Source organism: Rhinolophus sinicus, chromosome 1 (assembly GCF_057876585.1).
Source record: "Rhinolophus sinicus isolate RSI-liver-muscle chromosome 1, RSI-T2T, whole genome shotgun sequence".
In the NCBI taxonomy this organism is placed as follows: domain Eukaryota; kingdom Metazoa; phylum Chordata; class Mammalia; order Chiroptera; family Rhinolophidae; genus Rhinolophus; species Rhinolophus sinicus.
This window is the reverse complement of record NC_142501.1, coordinates 64,084,243-64,105,318: the sequence shown is the minus strand read 5'-3', so window position 1 is coordinate 64,105,318 and position 21,076 is coordinate 64,084,243. Positions and strand designations below refer to the sequence as shown.

General features: G+C 34.8%; 1 protein-coding gene across 1 annotated transcript in view; it reads right to left on the bottom strand.

Moving 5' to 3' along the window:
- Positions 1–21,076, bottom strand: part of LEMD3 (LEM domain containing 3) — a 59,536-nt gene that overhangs the window by 24,019 nt on the left and 14,441 nt on the right. Inside the window, exons 2-4 of the mRNA XM_019732462.3 lie at positions 8,354–8,391; positions 4,532–4,598; positions 2,214–2,281 (exon numbers count right to left, since the gene is read on the bottom strand). Coding sequence (XP_019588021.3) covers positions 2,214–2,281; positions 4,532–4,598; positions 8,354–8,391 — 173 coding nt within the window. The remainder of the gene's footprint in view (positions 1–2,213; positions 2,282–4,531; positions 4,599–8,353; positions 8,392–21,076) is intronic.

The window sequence follows — 21,076 nt, the reverse complement described above, 5'->3', positions numbered from 1 at the left end:
ATGGTGGGCTGCACCTCCTGCAACTAGTAACAGCAACTGGACCTGGAGCTGAGCTGCGCCCTCCACAACTAAGACTGAAAGGACAACAACTTGAAACTGAGCGGCACCCTCCACAACTAAGATTGAAAGGACAACAACTTGACTTGGAAAAAAGTCCTGGACGTACACACTGTTCCCCAATAAAGTCCTGTTCCCCTTCCCCAATAAAATCTTAAAAAAAAAAAAAAAAGACAGACACATAGACCAATGGAAGAAAATAGAGAAATTCATGCACACATAAGTCAACTGATTTTGACAATGGTGCTAAGAACACACAATTGGAAAAGGACCGTCTCTTCCACAATTAGTGTTAAAAACAATTAGATTTCCACATGTAAATAAATGAAATTGGACCCTTATTTTACACTATATACAAAAATAAACACAAAGCAGATTAAAGACTTAAACCTAAGACATGAAACCATAAAACTCCTAGAATATACAGGGAGAAAGCTTCATGACATTGGTCTTGGCAGTGATTTTTCTGGACGTGACACCAAAAGCACAAACAACAAAAGCAAAAACAGACAAGTAGGACTATATATCAAACTAAAGAGCTTCTGCACAGTGAAGGAAAGAATCAACAAAAGACAACCTACAGAATGGGAAAAGATATTTGCAAACCGTATATCTGATAAGGGTTAACAACCAAAATAAATAAGGAACTCCTACAACTCGAAACAAAAAAATCAAAAAACATGATTTAAAAATGGGAAAGGACTTGAATAAACATTTCTCTAAAGAAGACATACAAATGCCCAATAGGTAAATTAAAAGATGCTCAACATCACTGATCATCAGGAAAATGCAAGTTAAAACCACGGTGAGATATCACCTTATAACTATTAGCCTGGTGGCCTTTATTAAAAAACAAGTGTTTTCAAGGATGTGGAGAAAAGGGAACACTTGGAAATTATTGGTGGGAATGTAAAATGGTGTAGTCACTATGGAAATCAGTATGGAGGTTCCTAAAAAAAGTTAAAAATAGAACTATCATATGACCCAGCAATCCCACTTCTGGGTATTTATCCAAAAGAATTGAAAACAGGGTTTAAGAGACATTTGCACCCGCATTTTCACCGCAGCATTACTCATAATAGCCAAAAAGTGGAAACAACCTAAATGTCTACCCACAGAGCAATGTATAAAGAAAATGTGGTTTACACACACACACACACACACACACACACAGGAATATTATTCAGCATTACAAAAAGGAAATCCTGCCATATGTTACCACATGGATGAACCCTGAGGACACATTAAGCCGGTCACAAAAGGCAAATACTGCATGATTCCATTTATATGAGGAATACACTGTAGTCACAGTCATAGAAACAGAAAGTGAAATGGTGGCCAGGGACTGGAAGGAGGGGGAAATGAATAGCTGCTGTGTAATGTGTATAGGATTCACATTACAAGATGAAAAAGTTCTAGAGATCTTAAGTACAACGTGATGCATATAGTTAAAATACTGTACCGTACACTTAAAACTTTGTCAATAGGGTAGATCTCATGTTATGTGTTTTTTATCACAATAAAAAAAGGGGGAAATGAAGTTTGTATGACATGACATATTCACAATGAACCCTTGCCAGCTTCTAGGGATCAGCATTTCCACTGCAAGTACTCACATCTTTATGAAATTATCTTTATAGAACTGGACTGAAATCAAGCTCATCAGTATGGTTTTCAAAATCCACTCTCTTCTTTTTGGAAATCAGAATGACACTTGTCCATCTTAACCTTCAAGTACCTTTCCTCTCATCTAGGATTTCCTAAAGATTGCTAACAGTGGTTTATAAAATTCATCTGCAAGTTCTCTTAGTACACTGAGATGAAATTTATCTAGGGCACAAGATTTGAAGTAAATGACAATGGATAGACGATACTTGCTTTCTGACATGCTACTTACCTATCTCAATTTCTCTCTCACCGCTGTTGTTTTGTTTCCTTTATAAATTAATGTGCATTCTCTCATAGAGAATGCTTCAAAGCAAAATAGAACAATAAATGCTGAGTAATTCTGCTTTATCTGTTCATATCACACCAAACAGCAGATCCAAGCTTTTAACAGTGCAATTAATCAAATGCATGGTACTTTTGATATAAATTGTAATGATTTATATAAACTTTAAGAACATAGCTATTAAAATTCTAATTTTACTGCTTACTTTTAAAAATGCAGCTGCCTCCTGGACAGAAAGTGTTCTCTGACTAGAACTGCCACATTCATGATCTCCTGAAAAGATTAGCATATTATTAATCATGAATCAGTACTACGTTCAACAGAATAAAACACATGTTAATCAAAATATTTTACAAATTACAACTATTGGTTATATTATTATAATCAGTAAAGAAAGATGAGCATTATTTATATTTTCTAGAAAACAATTCCCGTGAGTAAACAAACAATTATTTTTACATAAACCACAACCTTTAAACGCATTTCAGTTTAGATAAGAACATACCTTCCTCTTATATTCCCAACGAAATTGTTAGCCATTGTTAGTCACACTAATACCTATATACAGATCTTGGAACACAGATGACCCTCCATAGATGTATTATTTTTCAAGCGGCAAAATTTATTGTGCTAACTTACTTATTAGTTATCACTAAAACTAATAATTCAAGTGTTCAAATAAGGTTTAATTAAAACATACATGTTCAGAGTATAACTAAGCCCATCTTTAACAAGGGATGTACATGCCCTAAAAATTATTATAACACAGATCATCAGGACAATTAGATAGAAGCTTCTAGCTATGATGTGGTGTCTACAAAGGGATGTACTACATATAAAAGTTCAGAAAACTACATTTCCCTTTTCTTATAACTATTTATAAAAGAATCCAAAGCCTTTTCTTTCAGGCTATCCGGGGTTATTAGAGATCAATGATCCTCATATTGAACATCAAATGTAAGATTTTCCTGCCCTGTTTCTTTCAAGTAATTAAAACAATTTTTTTAACATAAACGTACAATACTTAAAGTAAAATTCTTGGCAAATTTTTCTATCCTAAACGAAACCATGTTCCTATTTATAGGTTTGCTCAAATAGCCAGATTTTAGTGGCCATAGCTGTAAAAGGGGAAGAAATACCTATTAGAAGAACAAGTAAGTCCTCAAACTTTATCATGCATCCTCAGAGATTCAGATTCCATAGATCTACAGCAGAGATCAGCAAACTACAGCCCATAAAGCAAATGTGGCCTACCACTGGTTTTTATAAGTGAAGTTTTATTGGAAGACAGCCACACTTGTTCATTTATGTATTATCTATGGCTGCTTTCATGCTATAATGGCAGAATTGAGTAGTTGCGACAGAGACAGTCTAGCCCACAAAGCCTAAAAAATGTACTATCTGGCCCTTTCACAAGAAAAAGTTTGCCAACCCTTTCGCTAAAGGAAGGCATCTACATCTTTAAAAGCACCTCAGATTATGCTGATCTAGCACACTTCGTAAAACAATGCTACAGAGACAGCTGTAGAACCTTGTGGTAGCAACATCAGGAATTCCCAGCTACAGTATGTTCTTAACCTATTTCTGGGTGTTACAGCAGACCAAACACATGTAATTAGCTTGCAGTGAGTATGCCAGTTCGTCAGTGAATACAAAAAAAAGGGCTTTAGTGATATACACAGAATTATAAGCCTATAAACTGACCAGAATTAAGGACCCAAAGGAAAAAAACAAAGACTAGTGAGAGGATGGGAAACTGTCAGGATCCTAAACGCCACTATGGCAGGCACCACAGGAGTTCCACGTTTATCTCCAGGCTACTCCAACGACCTGATTTCTATAAAAGGATCTGCTACATACAAAAGTTCGGAAAACTTCGTTTTTCTTTTCTTGTAACTATACATAAGAAGAGAATCCAAAGTCTCTTCTTTCAGATTGTATGTGAAATAAGAATAACTAAAAAGGTCAAAAGGTAATAAACAGATAAGCTGCTACTCACAGGTGCTAATAAACTTGATACCAATTCACCCATGTTATTCTACTTGCAGACATGTTGATACCTGAGAACTCTCAGAGATTTAGTAAGAGAAGAATATAAAGAAAATGCAATGAGTCAGGAGAAAAAATTCTAGAATGTATTTACTTTATGACAACCATTAAAGGAAAATCTGCATTTTTATATTTAATCTAGGATGTTAGTTAATTTAATTCATTGCTTACCCAATTCAATTGATACTTAAGCTTTCTGAATTTTGTTACTATTAATGCCGTAAAGAAATTTGACTTTAGTATTATATTATATAATATACATATATTTCATCTAATACATGTGGTAGACAGAAAAAAGACCTGATTAAACATATCACGAAAATAAAAACCCACTCCACATAGGCAATAAACTTCTAAAGAAAAATATTTCACAAACATGACACTAGGAAAAAACATTTCTACTGATATAGCATGTTACATATGCAAATCAATTTTCAAAACATTTTTAGAGATTATGATTGTTAAAACAATTACCTGCAAGCTGTGCCAATCGATCATGAAGCTTGTATAAAGTGTTCATCATAAGATTTTTTTCACTTTCCTAAAATTAAAAGAAATTATTATAAAATACCTAATTCCAAGAAAAACACATACACCAAATAATAATCTTATTCAAAATGAAAAACATAAAGAAATGTAAAATCATAGAAGCTACATAATCTAAAAGACATTCGTATTTAAACAATGGCTACCATATTATAAAGAAACCTATACTTAAAAATCTAAATTACTACTCTAAATATTTTACTTTCTTAAGGATTGGGAAATGGGCACTAAGTTTAGTGCTAAAAAAGGTTTCATACACAATAAAATCTCCCAACCACCAAAACAATACTCCCATCCCCCCCCCTCCCCCGCATACAATTGCACGCTCATGTATTTTGCTCTTATGACAGTTTTCTTCCAGGCTGCCCTTCATGTTTTGTTTAACCTGACTCAACCACATAATAAGGGAATGAGTATTGACACTGGATTGACCTTCAACTACTGCTAGGCTCCCAAAGTGACCCTGCATAAATTTATGAACCATTAAAGTAAAACAAACATTTAATGAATATCTACTAAGAATTAAGACAGTTCTCAGCAAAGCGAGACACAATGAATAAGACAGTTCCTGTTCTCAAAGGCAAAATACATATTAAGTGTTATATTAAAGTTGCAAACAAAATACAATGTATTATAAATACAGAAGAGGGAAGGAAGGGAAGAGCCATTCGTGAAAGAGAATATTTGAGTTGAGCTTCACAGGAAGAAGGGAACTGACCAGCATTCAAGCAGAAGGAACAGGATGAGCAAAGGCATGCAGGCATAAAAGTACTGGTTCTACTTCTTACACAACCAGTAACCTACTTTGACTCAGCAACCTACTGGAAAAGTAGTTTGGAATAAACTGCTAGAGAGCCCTAGATACCAAGGCAGACTTTGACTTCATTCTGGAAATTTAGGAGGAAGAAAGTAAAACAGACTTGGGCCTCAGGAATATTACTCTGACCGTATATATGAAATGAGACCAGAGAGGAGACTGTTGCAATGTCTGTGCACCCTGCCAATGAATCTAAAGCAATGAGACCCTCAATGGAAGAGCAATCACAATGAAGAGACCAATCAATATAAGCAACAGGGAAGGGTAGGTTAGGAAAAGGGCTAACAACAGCTTATTACACTATCTGAAATAAATTCATGATTTATGAGGGGGCTGTGTCTTTATTATCTCCTTTCTTCCTGAGGTGTCTACGAAACAGGATTACTGGATGAATATGGCCAGGGGCAAATTCAGAGAAGACATAAAAAGCTGGGGAAGTAATAACACATATGCCCAATAACATGCAACCTCATCCATTTGTTTTCATGCTGTATGTTCAGAGGCAGAAGTTTGCACACTGTGAGTGGCATGCTTTTGTCAATGAAGCTTTAAACAGCAACACTACAGGAAGAAGAAAACTCATCAAAGGCTCCATGACGCTACCACCAAAGGCCCTGGTTTTATGTGAGATGGTTGACAGAGACTAGGGACATTCCTTCCGCTGACTACTTCTCCAAACCTGTTGCTTTTTACCCTCCTCAGCTTTATCTCAAGCAGATCCTGAATCAAGCCAGTCCTTATCTTCACATAAGCTTAAACACCCAAACTGTAAAAATTAGACTTCAAAAAGTAACTGCAGGACTGAACACCAGGATCCTGAAAGCTATGCATTTGTGATACATTAAACCACAAAATCATTTTTAATAAATATGTTCAATATAATAGCATGAGAAGGAGTTCCAATGATACTGCAGCTTGGGGACTTGATACATAAAATCAAGGTAAATCTGATTAAGATCTGGGATAAAAGTAGTTGAGAGATTTGCAGTTTGTTTCCTCTCTCATCTGGAAAAGTGACTGATTTCTGTTGTTTTATATACTCTGATCACGTCCATCCCCAATTTCCTTTCGAAAATAAAACTAAACCCAAAAATGTGACACTTGCCCTCTGTGATTACCTCTTTAACAAACATCAGAGGCCTGGGAATACAGTTCATCTTTTAATTGACAGATATTAACCCTGGACTAGTTAAGTAAAAGAAATAACAAAACCTAATCAGATATAACTGCATCTCATACTGGGTAAGATAACATATATACTGTTATACTCTCAGACAAAGAATTTAAGCACCCAAAAAGCTCAACTATAAATTTTTCAAGAATTATTTTTCCAATGGCAACTCATTCAAAATGAGTATCTATATATCAAAATGATCACCTAAATTATAATCTAAATAGTTTTTATGGACTATGTTATTGACGTGAACAAATCAATTTTGAGGAAAAAAAGGAATTTATCATCAGTATACTAAACTAGAAGTACATCTGTAAAGTACATAAATCAAAATTTAAAGTTACTTTCTTTATAGAAACTTACACTGGCTTGGAGTTTCACTCCAGTTTGCTTTTCAGATTGTCTCCTAACATTCAGCTTGAAATGTGTCTAACCAGTGGCTTTCCACCCTGAAAGCAAGTTAAAGATCTACCAATAAGTCCATTCTTAAAGCAAGCTTTCAAGTAACCTTTCATTAAACAAAAATAGCTTTATGATTTGAGATAGCTACCTTTTACTTGTTTTGGTAAGGTCCAGGTTTTCTTTTAGTAACACATATCATTCATTCTCTGAAGCCAAGTTCTTACTCTTTTGGGGGATGGGGTTGTAAATCAAACTGTGGGGTGGCTGTACCCAATTTTCTCATACACTGTCACCTTTAAATATTTCCCTCTTCTATCCTCAGCCAATTTTCTCCTCAAAGATATTTTCAATTGTTTGTATCAAGTCTCTGATGAAACTATAATAATGGATTTTGGACACTTAGCATTGTGCCTGGTACAGAACAAGTATGTAATATAAGTGTACTGCCATCATCTTTTCACAATTATTACTATTATTTAGAGGTTCAGAACTTTAGCTTCCCCCAGGGGGAACATCACACAGAAGAAAATAAAGTCTTATATTTCCAATATTCAGTGAGTACATGTACAAATTTAAATTATGATACCAGTAGCAGTGCTGTACATAATACTGTAACTGATAAAGGCAACTTATTTGGAAAACAAATTATCACAATAGAGTATTACTATAAGCATTACAAAGTCTCACTCTAACAATCTAAAGTTAACATTCTGTAGATGTGATTACACATTATTATACACCCTTCATCACAACAATGTTTACTGCTCTATATTACTGTCAGTTCCTATAATAAAAAAATAACAATTATGTATAATATAAACTCAAATATCATAATTTTTGAAGTGTGTATAATGATGTATAAGTGAAAAATATTTTCATGTGAGTAAAATTTAGGTTAAAATATTATAGCTCCTTTAAAAAGAAAAGGATCATAATCATAAATAGGAAGCCTGAGGGATGTTTCTTTCTAAATCCTTTGCCTTCCTAGTGGCCAATGAGCAAAAAAATCCAAAGAGAAACAAGATGAGGTCAAAGACGACAAAAATCTACTAGGGTATCCAACAACTGACGAAAACAGGCATACTTTTAAGGGTAAGACCAGGACCCCAGATGACATACCACTGCCATTTTACTGGACAGTTGGCTTTTACCTTAAAGTGATAAACAGTTCAGCTCTTAGGAGAAAATCTGCGTTGGATTTAATTATATTATAGTTAAGGAATACTCAAAATAAGAAAATTTATTATTTCACCCTAAAAAAGCTTTTCTAAATTACCATTTTTATTTGCTAGTCATCCTAATATTTTTATCACATAAAACACGAGACAAAATATCAGTATTATGACCTTTTACTTACTTGTATTTTTCCAAATGTTTCATCAAAGGGGTTTTTTACTATCAAGAAAAGAAAAAAGAGAGAAAGAGAACTATTAGCATCATTTAAAAATGAGAGTTAGAATCCACCTAAACAAGTCTTTTGAAATGCCAGCATGTACTTTGCTAAAACAGAATGTAAATATGCGAATAAAATGTAAACAAACTGATGATAAAAGGTTGGGGAAGTGATTTTTCAGACTTACTATACTTACCATTCTCCCTTTGAAACTGTGGTATTAATATTTTCTGTAATAACGGAAAGAAGGTGCTCTGGTGTCAGCGCAACTGGATTCAAGTTCCAGCTCCATACTTACTATGAGGTTGGTGCAAAAGGAATTGCAGGTTTGCAATTATTAACCTTTTAAACCTCAATTACTTTTGCACCAACCTAACAGCAACATGACCTTGAACTAACAACTACTTAGCCACTCTAAGTTGTAGTTTCCTCTTCTATAAAGTAAGGATGTAACAGTGACACCTACCTTACATTGCTGTTGTGAGGATTAAGAGACAAATCATAAAACATGCTTGGCATGGCCTCAAACACTTAATACGTGTCACCTATTATTGTTACTGTTAATGACTGTATCATTTGTTTCCACCTTTACTTGGTTTCTCTTGAAAAAATTTCTAAAAGCAGTTACTACTTGTGAAAATCTACTTAATTCTTAGCTATTTTGAATTAAAATTAGATCCTATCTTAGATGCTTTAAAACTGAATAATTCATTTAGAATTCTGACTCCAAAGATTTAAAAAAAAAAAAAAACCCTTCCTAATCCTTGCTAAAATCTGGAAAAGCGGCAAGAAACAAATAGATCATAATAGCTGAGAATTAAATCTCAGTATTAAACAACTTTGGATTTGGATTTCCAACAAATATTATATTATAAGGAAAGGATTTACCACTTTCTATCCAACCTCCCTATACCCACCTCATCCCCCCCAAAAAGATACAAGTAAGTTTATGGCTGAATATGTAGCATCTCTCGTGATTATTATTTCAAATCTCCTCCTTATCATCTATTTTTAAATGTGAAAATATTCAAAGCTTTGATACCTGGAGCTCTATAATTCAGGTCACAACTGAGACTGACTGAGCCTACAAAGTACTTCACACTGACTAGGTTTCCTTTCTGAGGTGCTTTTCTATTTTTATTTGAGAAAACAGGAAGTCCCATAGGAACTAGGAACTGCCTGATTCTAAGAAAGTTCATGTGTGAGACCAGTTTAACAAGGTACAGTAAAAAAGCAAGGAAAAAAATGTATCTTACTATCATCTAAAGCAATTTTGCTAATGGATTTTTAGACAACATTTTTCTATAGAGCAACAGAGTTTTAATGCTGGGAAAGAAAAATTTTTGAAAGATCGAAAGTACTCAATAGGGGAATAGTAAGAAGAAATAATATAGCTTAAAGATTAAACAAAACATTAAGAATCAGAACACTCTTGGCACTAAAAAGATGCTTTTTAGTAACGTTAATTTTTATTAATGTAAAATTTGAACAATTTAAAATAAAGGTATATTTAGTTAAATATATTACCAAATAATGCCTTGTTAATCTAGCTAAAATAAAAATCTGGTTAAAAGTGGTCAAACAATACTAAAAAACCGGTATTTTATTTGCTCTTTATCAGAAGAATAATTCTAAAATATGTTAAAACATGCAATTCTAAAACACAGGTTTTAATGTCTATGAAGAAAAGCCATGACAGCATTATTTTTTGACTGGATACAAAATTATTTTTTGTCCAGATTATTAAATGGAAAACTAGCTCGAGTATCACTACGAAAGTACTGCTGTAGATAGACCGTGATGCTCTCCCACGAGACTGCTCTACTGGGAGCCTCTCACGACAGGGACCATGTCCTTTACGTTTGTATGCGCATGCCTGGAGCCAAGCATAGCTCTGGACATTCTATCAGCGCTTGAAAAGTGCTGGTTATGCTATCTAGGCTAAATCCATCCTTTTCTACTCTGTGTGTTAGCACTGAAGCGAAAGTGCTAAAGTCTGCAGGAAGTTGGAGATGGTATGTTCTGAGCAACTGGGAAGGGAGAAGGATAAGATAACAAAGTGAAAGCCAAAGAGCAGAACAATAATTCTGTTGAAAAACAGCGCTGTCCTTTGTAACGTTCTAGATTTCTGCCTCTTGTCTAATGGGCTAAGATATCCAAGAGTATAACATATTTAAAAAGCCAACAATATACCTTCCTACACATCTTCTGTTAAAAAGAATTTTCCCCAATTTCTTATGACAACTGTCACCTATTAAATTAACAGACAGATATATTGAATTGACAACAGAAGTAAAATTTAGCCTTGAGGTTAAGTTTTTTGGAAAGGAAACGCCATCTAAAAACAGTAATTCTAACAAACCAAAATCCCTCAAATTTCCAAAAGAAGTATTTTTATACATCTAACTTTTCTTCCCCCAAATCATTTCAGTATTTCTAAAACCACATGAGTATCTTTTATCTTATCCAAATTACCTACTATCTTCAATAGAAACAACACGTTTTACCCCTAGTGAAAATATTTCTCCCTTCCCTGCCTATTAGGCAATTGTAGAGAAGAAACAGTATTACAAAAGCATTCCACAGCCAAAAATTGCCACCTCATTTATTAGCCTCTTTTCTAGGGATGGACCTGAGACTAAGTTACAGTTCTTATCCCTTATCCTAAAGCAATGAGAATGCCAAATTGTTATTTCAAACTGTACTCTTCCATCCCTGAAAGGTACAACCTTGAAGCCGTTTTGGACCTGGTATTGTCCTCTTTTATACCCTACACCGCTGACATTACTACTTTTTTCTCAAATTCTCCTTGTTTGGCCATTTCTCCTTAAATTTTCTTGTTCAGGTTATTTCAAACTTCAAATATACCAAACTTTTCTCTGTAAATGTCCTTAATATTTTGACTTCTCTTTCCTTTAAACTAAATGACTGTAAAAATCAAATTCCTAAAAATGTTTCTCTTTAATTATACTACTAGACCCCTCAAAACTGTCTGATGATTGCCCAACACATTTGCATCAAGGAACTAATTCTCATCTTGTGATACTTTCCTACTTATAAGACACATTGTTGACACTCCAAATTTCTCTCTCCCACATCAATTCCAAAAATGGTACTAGTTTTACTGATCGTTTCTGTCAAGCGTAAAGTTTTGTTTTATTCTCTTAGGCTAAGATCAAATTTATGAACCATTATATATAAATTCCCAGGGGCGGGGCGGGGGGGAGCGTGACATATAACAACCTATAAATGTATTCACAAAGTATATGTTCAATGTTGACCAAATAAATTGGTGTTCTCAGAAAGGCTCCATTTTGGTCACTTGATGGCAGTGGTGACCAAAGTTCTAGTACAATTCAGAAAGAAATATAAACATTTAACAAATATTTATTGAGTACTTTGTGCACCAGAAATGTGGCCCTGAACAAAATAAAAAATATATCTGCCTTCAAGGAGCTTATGTTCTTCACGGGGTTATAAGAGACAACGAACAAATATATTTTTAAAATACAGTAGTACCTCAGTTTTCGAACGTCTCTACTGACGAACATTTTGGTTTACGAATGCTGTAAATTTTATGGATCTATGGTATCATTAGATAGTAAAATTCATGCTAAATTTGCAGTTTTACGGGTTGATTTTAAAGGTCTGGAACAGATTAATCCATTTTGCATTACTTTCTATGGGGAAACCGTGCCTCGATTTTCAAACGTTTCAGAACTCAAACGTCTTTTGGAACGGATTACATTCGAAAACTGAGGAATCACTGTATATAGTATGTCAAATGCTAAGTGCTTTAGAGGTAAAACAGCAGGAATGGTACTTGACATGTGAGGGAGAGAAGCAACATTAAATCAAATGGTCAGAGAAGGCCATACTAAGAAGACTGCATTTGAATAGAAACCTGAGGGAGCAGAGGGAACAGCCATGTGGATGGATACCTGAAGAAAGTGGTTTATAGACAGAACAGGAAGTGTACAGGCTGTGAAGTGAGCAGGCCTGCCATGTTACTCCTGGATATGGAGCAGAGTGGATGAGAGGACAAGTAGCAAGAAAAGAAGTCAAAATGGTAAGATTATTTAAAGGGAGTCAATAGGTACCAATAACGTAGGGCCTTGAAAACTTTTATTAATACACATTAGTCTGAGTAAGAAACCTTAGCAAATTTGAAGCATGCTATCTGGCTTATTCTTTAAAAGGAAGACACATATAGTAGGAAGGGCACTCTCATGATTAAGTTTAAGAGTCCTAAGCATTTAGAGAATAAATGATTTGCTATTCATGAACCAGGAAAACTGAGGAAATAGTTCATTCAGGATGCTTTCCCTGGATCAGCACAGCCAGCTTCAGTCAGCCTCGGTATTTTTCTGTTCTGAATACTAGAAACTACCATCAATTATTAGAAAACAAAAATATTCTGTTAGGAAGAACTGAATAGACAATTTTCTCAAGAAGACATACAAATATCCCAACAGGTATAGGAAAAAGTGCTCAACATCACTAATCATCAGGGAAATGCAAATCAACACCTCACACTTGTTAAAATGGCTATCCTCAAAAAGACAAGATAACAAATGCTGGTGAGGGCGCAGAGAAAAGGGAACACTTGTGCACTGTTGGTGGGAACATAAAAAACAGTATAGAAGTCCCTCTAAATTAAAATTAAAAAAAGAACTACTATACAATCCAGCAATTCCACTTCTGAGTATAAATCCATAGGAAAACAGAATCTTGAAGAAATCTGCACCCCCATGTTCCCTGCAGCATTATTCACAATAGCCAAGATATGGAAACAACCTAACTGGCAATGGATGAATGGATAAAAAAAGTTATATGTACACACACACACACACACACACACACACACGAATATTATTCAGCCATGAGAAAGAAGGAAATCCTGCCATTTGCAACATGCATGGACGTTAAATGGGCATTATGCTAAGTGCAGTAAGTCGGACAAAGAAAGTCAAATACTGTATGATCATTTATATGTGGAATATAAAACTCAGAGAAATCGAGAGTAGAATGGTGGTTACCAAGGGCTGCGGGGTGGGGGAAATGAGAATATATTGGTCAAAGGGACAAACTTCCAGTTACAAGATTAGCAAATTCTGGGGATCTAACGTACAGTATGGTGATTGTAGCTAACATGGATATTCCGTCATTCTTTGAAAGCTTCAGGTCATCTAGGCAGTTAAATACAGCTGCCTAATGATTAATTCTCTCTCTGAGTTGTACCTTTTTGTAAACAGACATTCAAATTCGCAAATCCCATCTTCTAGCATTAATGGTTTAAACAGAGCATAATTATACGTGAAGAAGTGGGATGTGGGGGCAAATGTTTCCAACAGCTGCAGAACACTGCACCTGTGTGGCCCCCACTTCTGCAGTACACCAGCAGCCAGACTAATCTAAAAATGGACCGGGTGCGCAAGGCAGCACATTCTTCTGCAACACAGCACACTGCCCACTTGTTCTCTGCACGTTCTCCAGTTATTTCACAGCTCTATTTTATATATATATATATATATATATATATATATATATATATATATATATATATATATATATATATATGTCATTCTAAAAGACAGGAACAAGTCACTTCAAGTATTCTTAATTACGATGAATACTGACATTAAATCAACAATGAATACAGAGCAAGTTTCATGGACAAAACTGTCTACTGTACAGCTGGACCAGGGTAAACTCTTATACCACCCTTGTTCTAATCATAAATAACCTTTCCATTTTAACTCCACCTGTCTACCTAGATTTACAGAAATACAGACCTTGATGGGGATAATGAATGAAAAAGGGAAGGAGGGAAAAACTCAAAAGCTTCTCCACTTTTCATATCCTATAGGACTCCCAGATTTTCACTTGCCCTATTTTAAGAGGCAACAATCCCATGCTACTTCCAAATAAGCTATTCTTAAAAGATAACGGAACATCCATAGTGATTCTATGAAATAAAAATAAAAGGGGCTTTAAATGTGGACATCAAAGTAGGAAGAACATAATGAAAACTGAAGTATGTCCAAGTAAATAAAAGATCAAAACTCATAATTAAATTGGTAATAGCCTTATTATTTGGTTGGTTCTTATTCTTCATCTCTTTATGATAAAGAACATTATGGTCTCCTTCAAACTTTTGGTCATTTGAAAGTCTCATATTTACTCACTGTAAAAATGATTCCCTAGGGAAACAAAATTGGTAACAGACTATAATTGAAATTTGTCTTTATTCAAAGGCTAATTCACATTATAACTATACCCCAACTTTGGGATCTCTGTAACAAAAGCTGTAAGAAAGACTTCTAACCACAAACTGTTCAACAAGTATTTACAGAGCATAGTCTATACACCATGTTCTGAAAGCCTGCTGCTTAAGTAGTAGTGGAGATAAATGAGTGATATATAATGTAATCAATACCTCCTTCGAGTTTAGTACAGTGTGCCTTAAGAATTCAGGAAGGGGCAAATAACTTCTGCCTAAAATACATTTGAGCCTTAAAAATAAACCAAGAATAATAAAATGGAATTAACTACTGGAAAAAGCAACACTGATGAATCTCAAAAATATCACGCTGAGTGGGGAAAAAAAAGCTTTATAAAAGAGTATTCTATGAATCCACTTACAAGTTTTAGAACAGGCAAAATTAATCTATGGTGAACAAATCAGAACAGTGATAGAGTAGTGACTGGACATGAGAAAACTTTTGGAGGTGAAGGTAATGTTCTATATTTGTAGAAATTCAGGTTACATAGCTGGGTGATTTGTCAACACTCATCTGATGGTAAAGATTTGTGCATTCTGATTGTATGCAAATTTTACCTAAAAAAGAAAAACCTCACGAATTAATAACATGCAAGAAGTATGTAAGGGTAAAGTATACTAATGCCTTCAAATTACTCTGAAATATATTTTTTTAAAAGACAGACTAACGGATAGAGGATGGGCTAGTAACTAAAACTGAAGTTCTCATTCAAAAAAATGTTTAATCCAAGAGAAGACTTTTAGACTTTAAGAAAATAGCTTACTGTAATATAAAATACAAAGTTAACAATGAATCTCTCCCCATCCCAACACACACACACACACACCTAAGTCTTAGTGGCTCAAAACTTCAGAGAGAAGCGATCAGGCTAATGTCTCCATCTAATTTTGTCAGGTGAAGACACTCCCTGTTGTTTACCCAACAGAAGAACACATTCAAATAAAGACAAAACAGTGTGTCGACTTAAACTCTGGGAGCTTTATCTTACTACGCTGCTCAAGGTCCAAAAGTTTGAGTGATCTGCTTTTTCAGTACCTTCAAGTTCTCTTCTTGAAAACTAGTTTTGCACATACGCCAGTTAAATAATTATGCTACTGCACGGTGAAAAGTGAATAGAAAAATAAAAGCAAGTCAATCCACAAAGGTTAGATACACACCTATAAATAAAACCAAGCATCTGTGCAACAGATAACTTGGCACCCAAAGGAATTTATGCTAATGAAATACTGGAATTTATTAAACATGGTGACAGCTCACTGTATTAAGAGATCTTAAACATTAACCATTACACACTAGAGGCTAGGCTCTAACACTTCCTCAAGGTTCACATTACCAAGAATACAAGTAAAACTGCATTACAAAGAGGTCTGTTCTGAAAGAATACCGTTAAGTAAAAGTTCAGAGATCCAAAAAGGATCTGGGACACACTGTACAGCCTATCTCCGAGGCAATAAAGCAACATGTATTTCCCACACAATTAAATATAAGACGTCTTCTTCTTAGTAACATTTTCAATTACAATGCATGCTTTTAACATTTTCAATGACTAGAGATAATAAATACTACCACCAGTTTAGTTTTGGTAGCACAGACACTATGCAAACAAGAAAGCTGGAGAAGCTGCAGTGCAATGGAAAGATAAACAGAACTAAAAAAATTCTACATGATAGTAGTTCTCAAATGGGGACAAGGAGTATAGCTCACATAAAAGGGAAAAAGGGCATCAATATGTACAAAGCAGATTGAAGTATGACTGAAACAAACATATAAACTGAATTTGGAGCTGAAAAGGAAATCCCCATCACTGACTTTATGAGCAACGTACTTAAAGTTACATCTCGACGTTTAGCTCAGGAAGAAACAAGACAGAAATGAAAAGTCACTTGGGAAATAGAGGTAAAAAATTAGTTAAAAACATAAAACCACTGGATGAAACAAAATGTAAGCATTTACGACATGCAATAAACTAGGCTAAATAGGAGTTTTTTGGTGGGTTACAATATATGGAACCCTAAAAGTGAAACCCATGCTTCCACATGAACACAATGGACAGAAAGTACAACACGTACTGGAATCGTATCAGATTTTCACCTAAGGTCTATTTCTAACTTCTACAACTTCTACCAGCAGCAGAGCAGAATACGAATAAATATGTGTTAATGAATGCTAAAAAATGATGCATGCAATTCCCCACAATCATTCTATCGGCTGTTATGGTCCATTAGCATGTGACCTAGACAATCTCTGAGATGGGAGATAAGATGATGCTATTCCCTCACCTGCTCTGTTTCCCTGTGGCTCTCATACTGTAAATACTTCCAACACTGAGTATCATGTTCAAGTTTAAAGATTTATGCTCCTTAATGCTTCATCAGGTACTAAAACAGTCTATTCTTACACTGGAGGAAAAAAACAAACTGGTCTTTTTGAGACCATATGGCAGCCTCTAAATCTAGGGCACTTCTCAATAGCATTTTTAACGACACTTAATTTTTGTTTTATGATCTGACTTCAGAAACCTAACTTCATAGAACTATATACCGTGTTTCCCCAAAAATAAGACCTAGCCAGCCCATCACCTCTAATGAGTCTTTTGAAGCAAAAATTAATGTAAGACCTGGTCTTATTTTAATATAAGACTGGGTGTGATGTGATGTGATATGATATATGATATGATGTAATAATGTAACATATAATACCGGGTCTTATATAATATAACACTGGGTCTTATATTAATTTTTGCTCCAAAAGACACATTATAGAGCTAATGGTCTGGTTAGGTCTTATTTTCGGGGAAACATGGTACTAAAGTTGGAAATTTGAACCAGTCAGTAACAAAACATAAAACTGATGCTTCAATAATACCCATTTAGTAAACATTCAAGGCATCTTAAAACTCCCAAATTATTACTGATTTCAAGCTTATTTCCCCACATACCATCTTTTATTCATTAAATTCTGTTCAACAAAGATGAAAACTCACGGTCCCTTCCCTAGAGCAGAGAGGGTCATAGACTCTTTAGAGAAATCGAGAAAAATCTATGGACACTCTGCCCAGAAAGCCACACACACATTTAAAAATTTGCATGTAATTTCAAGGAGTTACTGTTCACCTGGAGTCCACTTATGGCTTTTTAAAGTTTCATGGGCCATTGGGGTTAAGAACTCCTGGTCTAGTAGAATATGACCTTTTTTTAAAGGGGGAAATGGGGATAATTCCAAAGGAAAATCCAAAACTAATACACTGAGATGACACAAAACTATGTAGACAGTATAGTATAAGTACCAAGATCCATGTTGGGAGTCAGACTGTCTGTATTCAAATCTTCGTTCAGCCACTTACTGACTTTGGACAAGTTTCTTAACCCCTCTAAGCCTCAGTTCCCTAAAGGAAATGATAATGACACCTCGCTCTTAGGATCGCTTTAAGAATTCCATGAAAACATGCTGCAGAATGCAGCGCAGTACTGCGACGGCGGCACACACACAGGTACGCCCGGGATGGAGTCCACTGCGTTGAACTGACTCCTAAAGTCTTCACAGTATCAGGCCACACACACCCTCAGAGCAAAACATCAGTTTTTTAAGACTGTTTTTATGACCAAAGAGCCCAACTAAAACGTCGTCTTTTCTCAAACCCCATTGCCCAAAGTAGCTACTGACTTCTAAAACTCCTTGAAGTCTAAGATCATCTTGTGCGCCAAAAATGTTGACTTTATCTGCTTTTATTCATGCACTGTGACCTCCTGGAATCAATATGTATTACCAAAAGCAGGCAAAAAGAAAAGGATGGCAACAAACCTGCAATGAATTTGTTTAAAAAAAAAAATCTTGTAAATTAAATCACAAGATAATATATTTATTTACACTCACGCTCTAGCCACTTGATTGACTAACCAGAATTTTGATTTACTACTTCAAGCTGTTTACTCCCTTTTTTTTTTCAAATTGTTCACCCTACTTATAGGCTAGTCTTCCTTTTCAAATATATGTATGGATTTTTATTTATTTAACTCCAGTACTTACACTATAGTTCTTCATCACTAAGCAGTTATTGATGAACTTCAGTGTCTTTTATTCCACATTATAATCCCAACAAAATTTAACCAGAAAAGAATTTTAAAGAAGAGGTGTTTGCTTTAAAAAATAAATAAATAAAATAAGCAATCTAAACCAACCCAACAGAATTGTACACTCTTATTTTTTAAAATGCATTTGGACTGACATTCTGCCTACAACAAAAGCCAGGCAAGGACACCAAATCACCCTAGTTTCTCTCATTTTCTCACCCAAAAATTACAGAATTTTTTGAAAGGTACCAAATATTTTCAAAGTAATTAGGTGCTATTTCTTTTTTCATTCTTGGATGACACAGTATTAATATCATTTATACCTATTTTATATTAATTTCAACCTAGTACAATTTAAATTTATATTACAAATTAACTTTTTAAAATTTAACTACAATACAAATTTATCTAAATACTGCTTACTTCTGAAGTTATGTCATTTAGATAAATGCAAAGTACCCCTCCCTCCACACTGAAAGGCAGTGGGGTAAAATGAAAAACAAAATCTCTGGAGCAAGGAACACTAGCTCTAACATGTATGACTTGTGATCTTAGGCAAGTCACCTTCTCTGGGACTCTAATAACTTACGTAAAATGGGATGCTTTGTGACTATGTACAGCAATATAGAGGGAAAAGAATTAATAAATCTTAGCTTTTTCTTCTTTTCCCAATCCTAGCATGAAATTAAAAAAAATATACAGACTCAGTTTATAAAACAAGACTATATTACTACTCCATTCTTCACTTGTCTCTGGCATGGAGGTACTGAGAAGTGATAGAGTTCTTTTAAAAATCTGTTGAGTTAGGAAGATACGGAAGGGGAGCTCCCAAGGCAAGGCTCCTGCCAAAAACCTTTTATAATGCCTGAATTGTCACTAACAGTCAAAAATTTCACTAATCAGAGCTAGAATCTGGCTTAATAAAGATCTTGTATTTCAAGTACAATCACCTCTGAGATTAAAGGGCTTTACCAGTTGGTAGTTTGGTCAGTCAGTCATTTAAACATTATAACTGATCCCCTGACATTCACTATGAAGTTCTTGAAAACAAATTTTAAAATATAACCAGTACATATAATTTCCTTACAGCTTTAAGCAACGGTTCTCCACTTTTTAAGTAAAAGGACCTCTTCATTTACATCAAGATGGTCAGATCCACGCAATAAACAGTATTTTCAGTATTCACTTACTAAGAAAATGTGGTAAAATTCTACCATAAATACAAAACTGTTTTGCATTCTAATCATAGCAATACTGATATACAGTTGAAAAATAATAGCGCAATATGAGAAGGGCAAATCGTTCGTTAGGTCTTCAGACAATACTCTGTAATAGGTGTACTTCCCAAAATGTTCTCATCCCATAAATCAGAACTACTAACATAAATTCTAAATTAAAAATGTAGGCAACCCAACTCGTACTATGAAGGATGATGTAGAGAAGCTGGGCTAAATTCTGGATCCATAGGGTTCACTCCTTACTAAAGATAATCACATTATCAAATTTTATCATAAAACCATAATTTCTATTATAAGAATTCTACAATATTATGCGGTAATTCAATCAAATGGCTTTCCCTAACATTTAGCTGAAAGTAGCTGAACTGAGGGGATAAAGGAGTTGGGATTTGGTAAAAGGGCGCGTACATGAAAAGGGAATGCATAATAGTACAACGGTTAGAGGATGAGCTTTCAAGTCATACTGCTAGGGTTCAACCAACAACGTAACTCCATTACCTCCCCGCTCTGACATATATAACCTTGGATAAAGTGATTAACCTAATCCTCCATTAAAATTCCTCACTTGTAAAATGATGTAAAAGAAAAATGCTTAAGAAGACTGAATGTTGTACTAGCCAAGTACCCAATAAATGGACCGACTTATTTATAGGGCATTATGCTAAGTGAAACGAGTCAGAGAAAGACAAATAATGACCTCACTTACATGTGGAATCTAAAAAAAAAAACAACAACAAAACCGAACTTACAGATGGTGGTTGCCAGAGGCAGGGGTAGGGGAGGCAGATGAAACGCATGAAGGTGGTCAAAAAGTACGAACTTCCAGTTATAAAATGAAAAAGTCCTGGGGATGTAATGTGTGGTGACTACTGTTAACAATACTCTATTGTATATTTCAAAGTTGCAAAGAGAGTAGATCTTTAAAGTTCTCATCACAAGAAAAATAACTGTAACTGTGTATTGATGGATATTAATTAAAAATGTATTGTGGTAATGATTTTGTAATATATACATGTATCAAATCACTATAGCTAAAATTAATAGTGTTGGGCCAGCCCGGTGGCTCAAGCGGTTAGAGCTCCATGCTCCTAACTC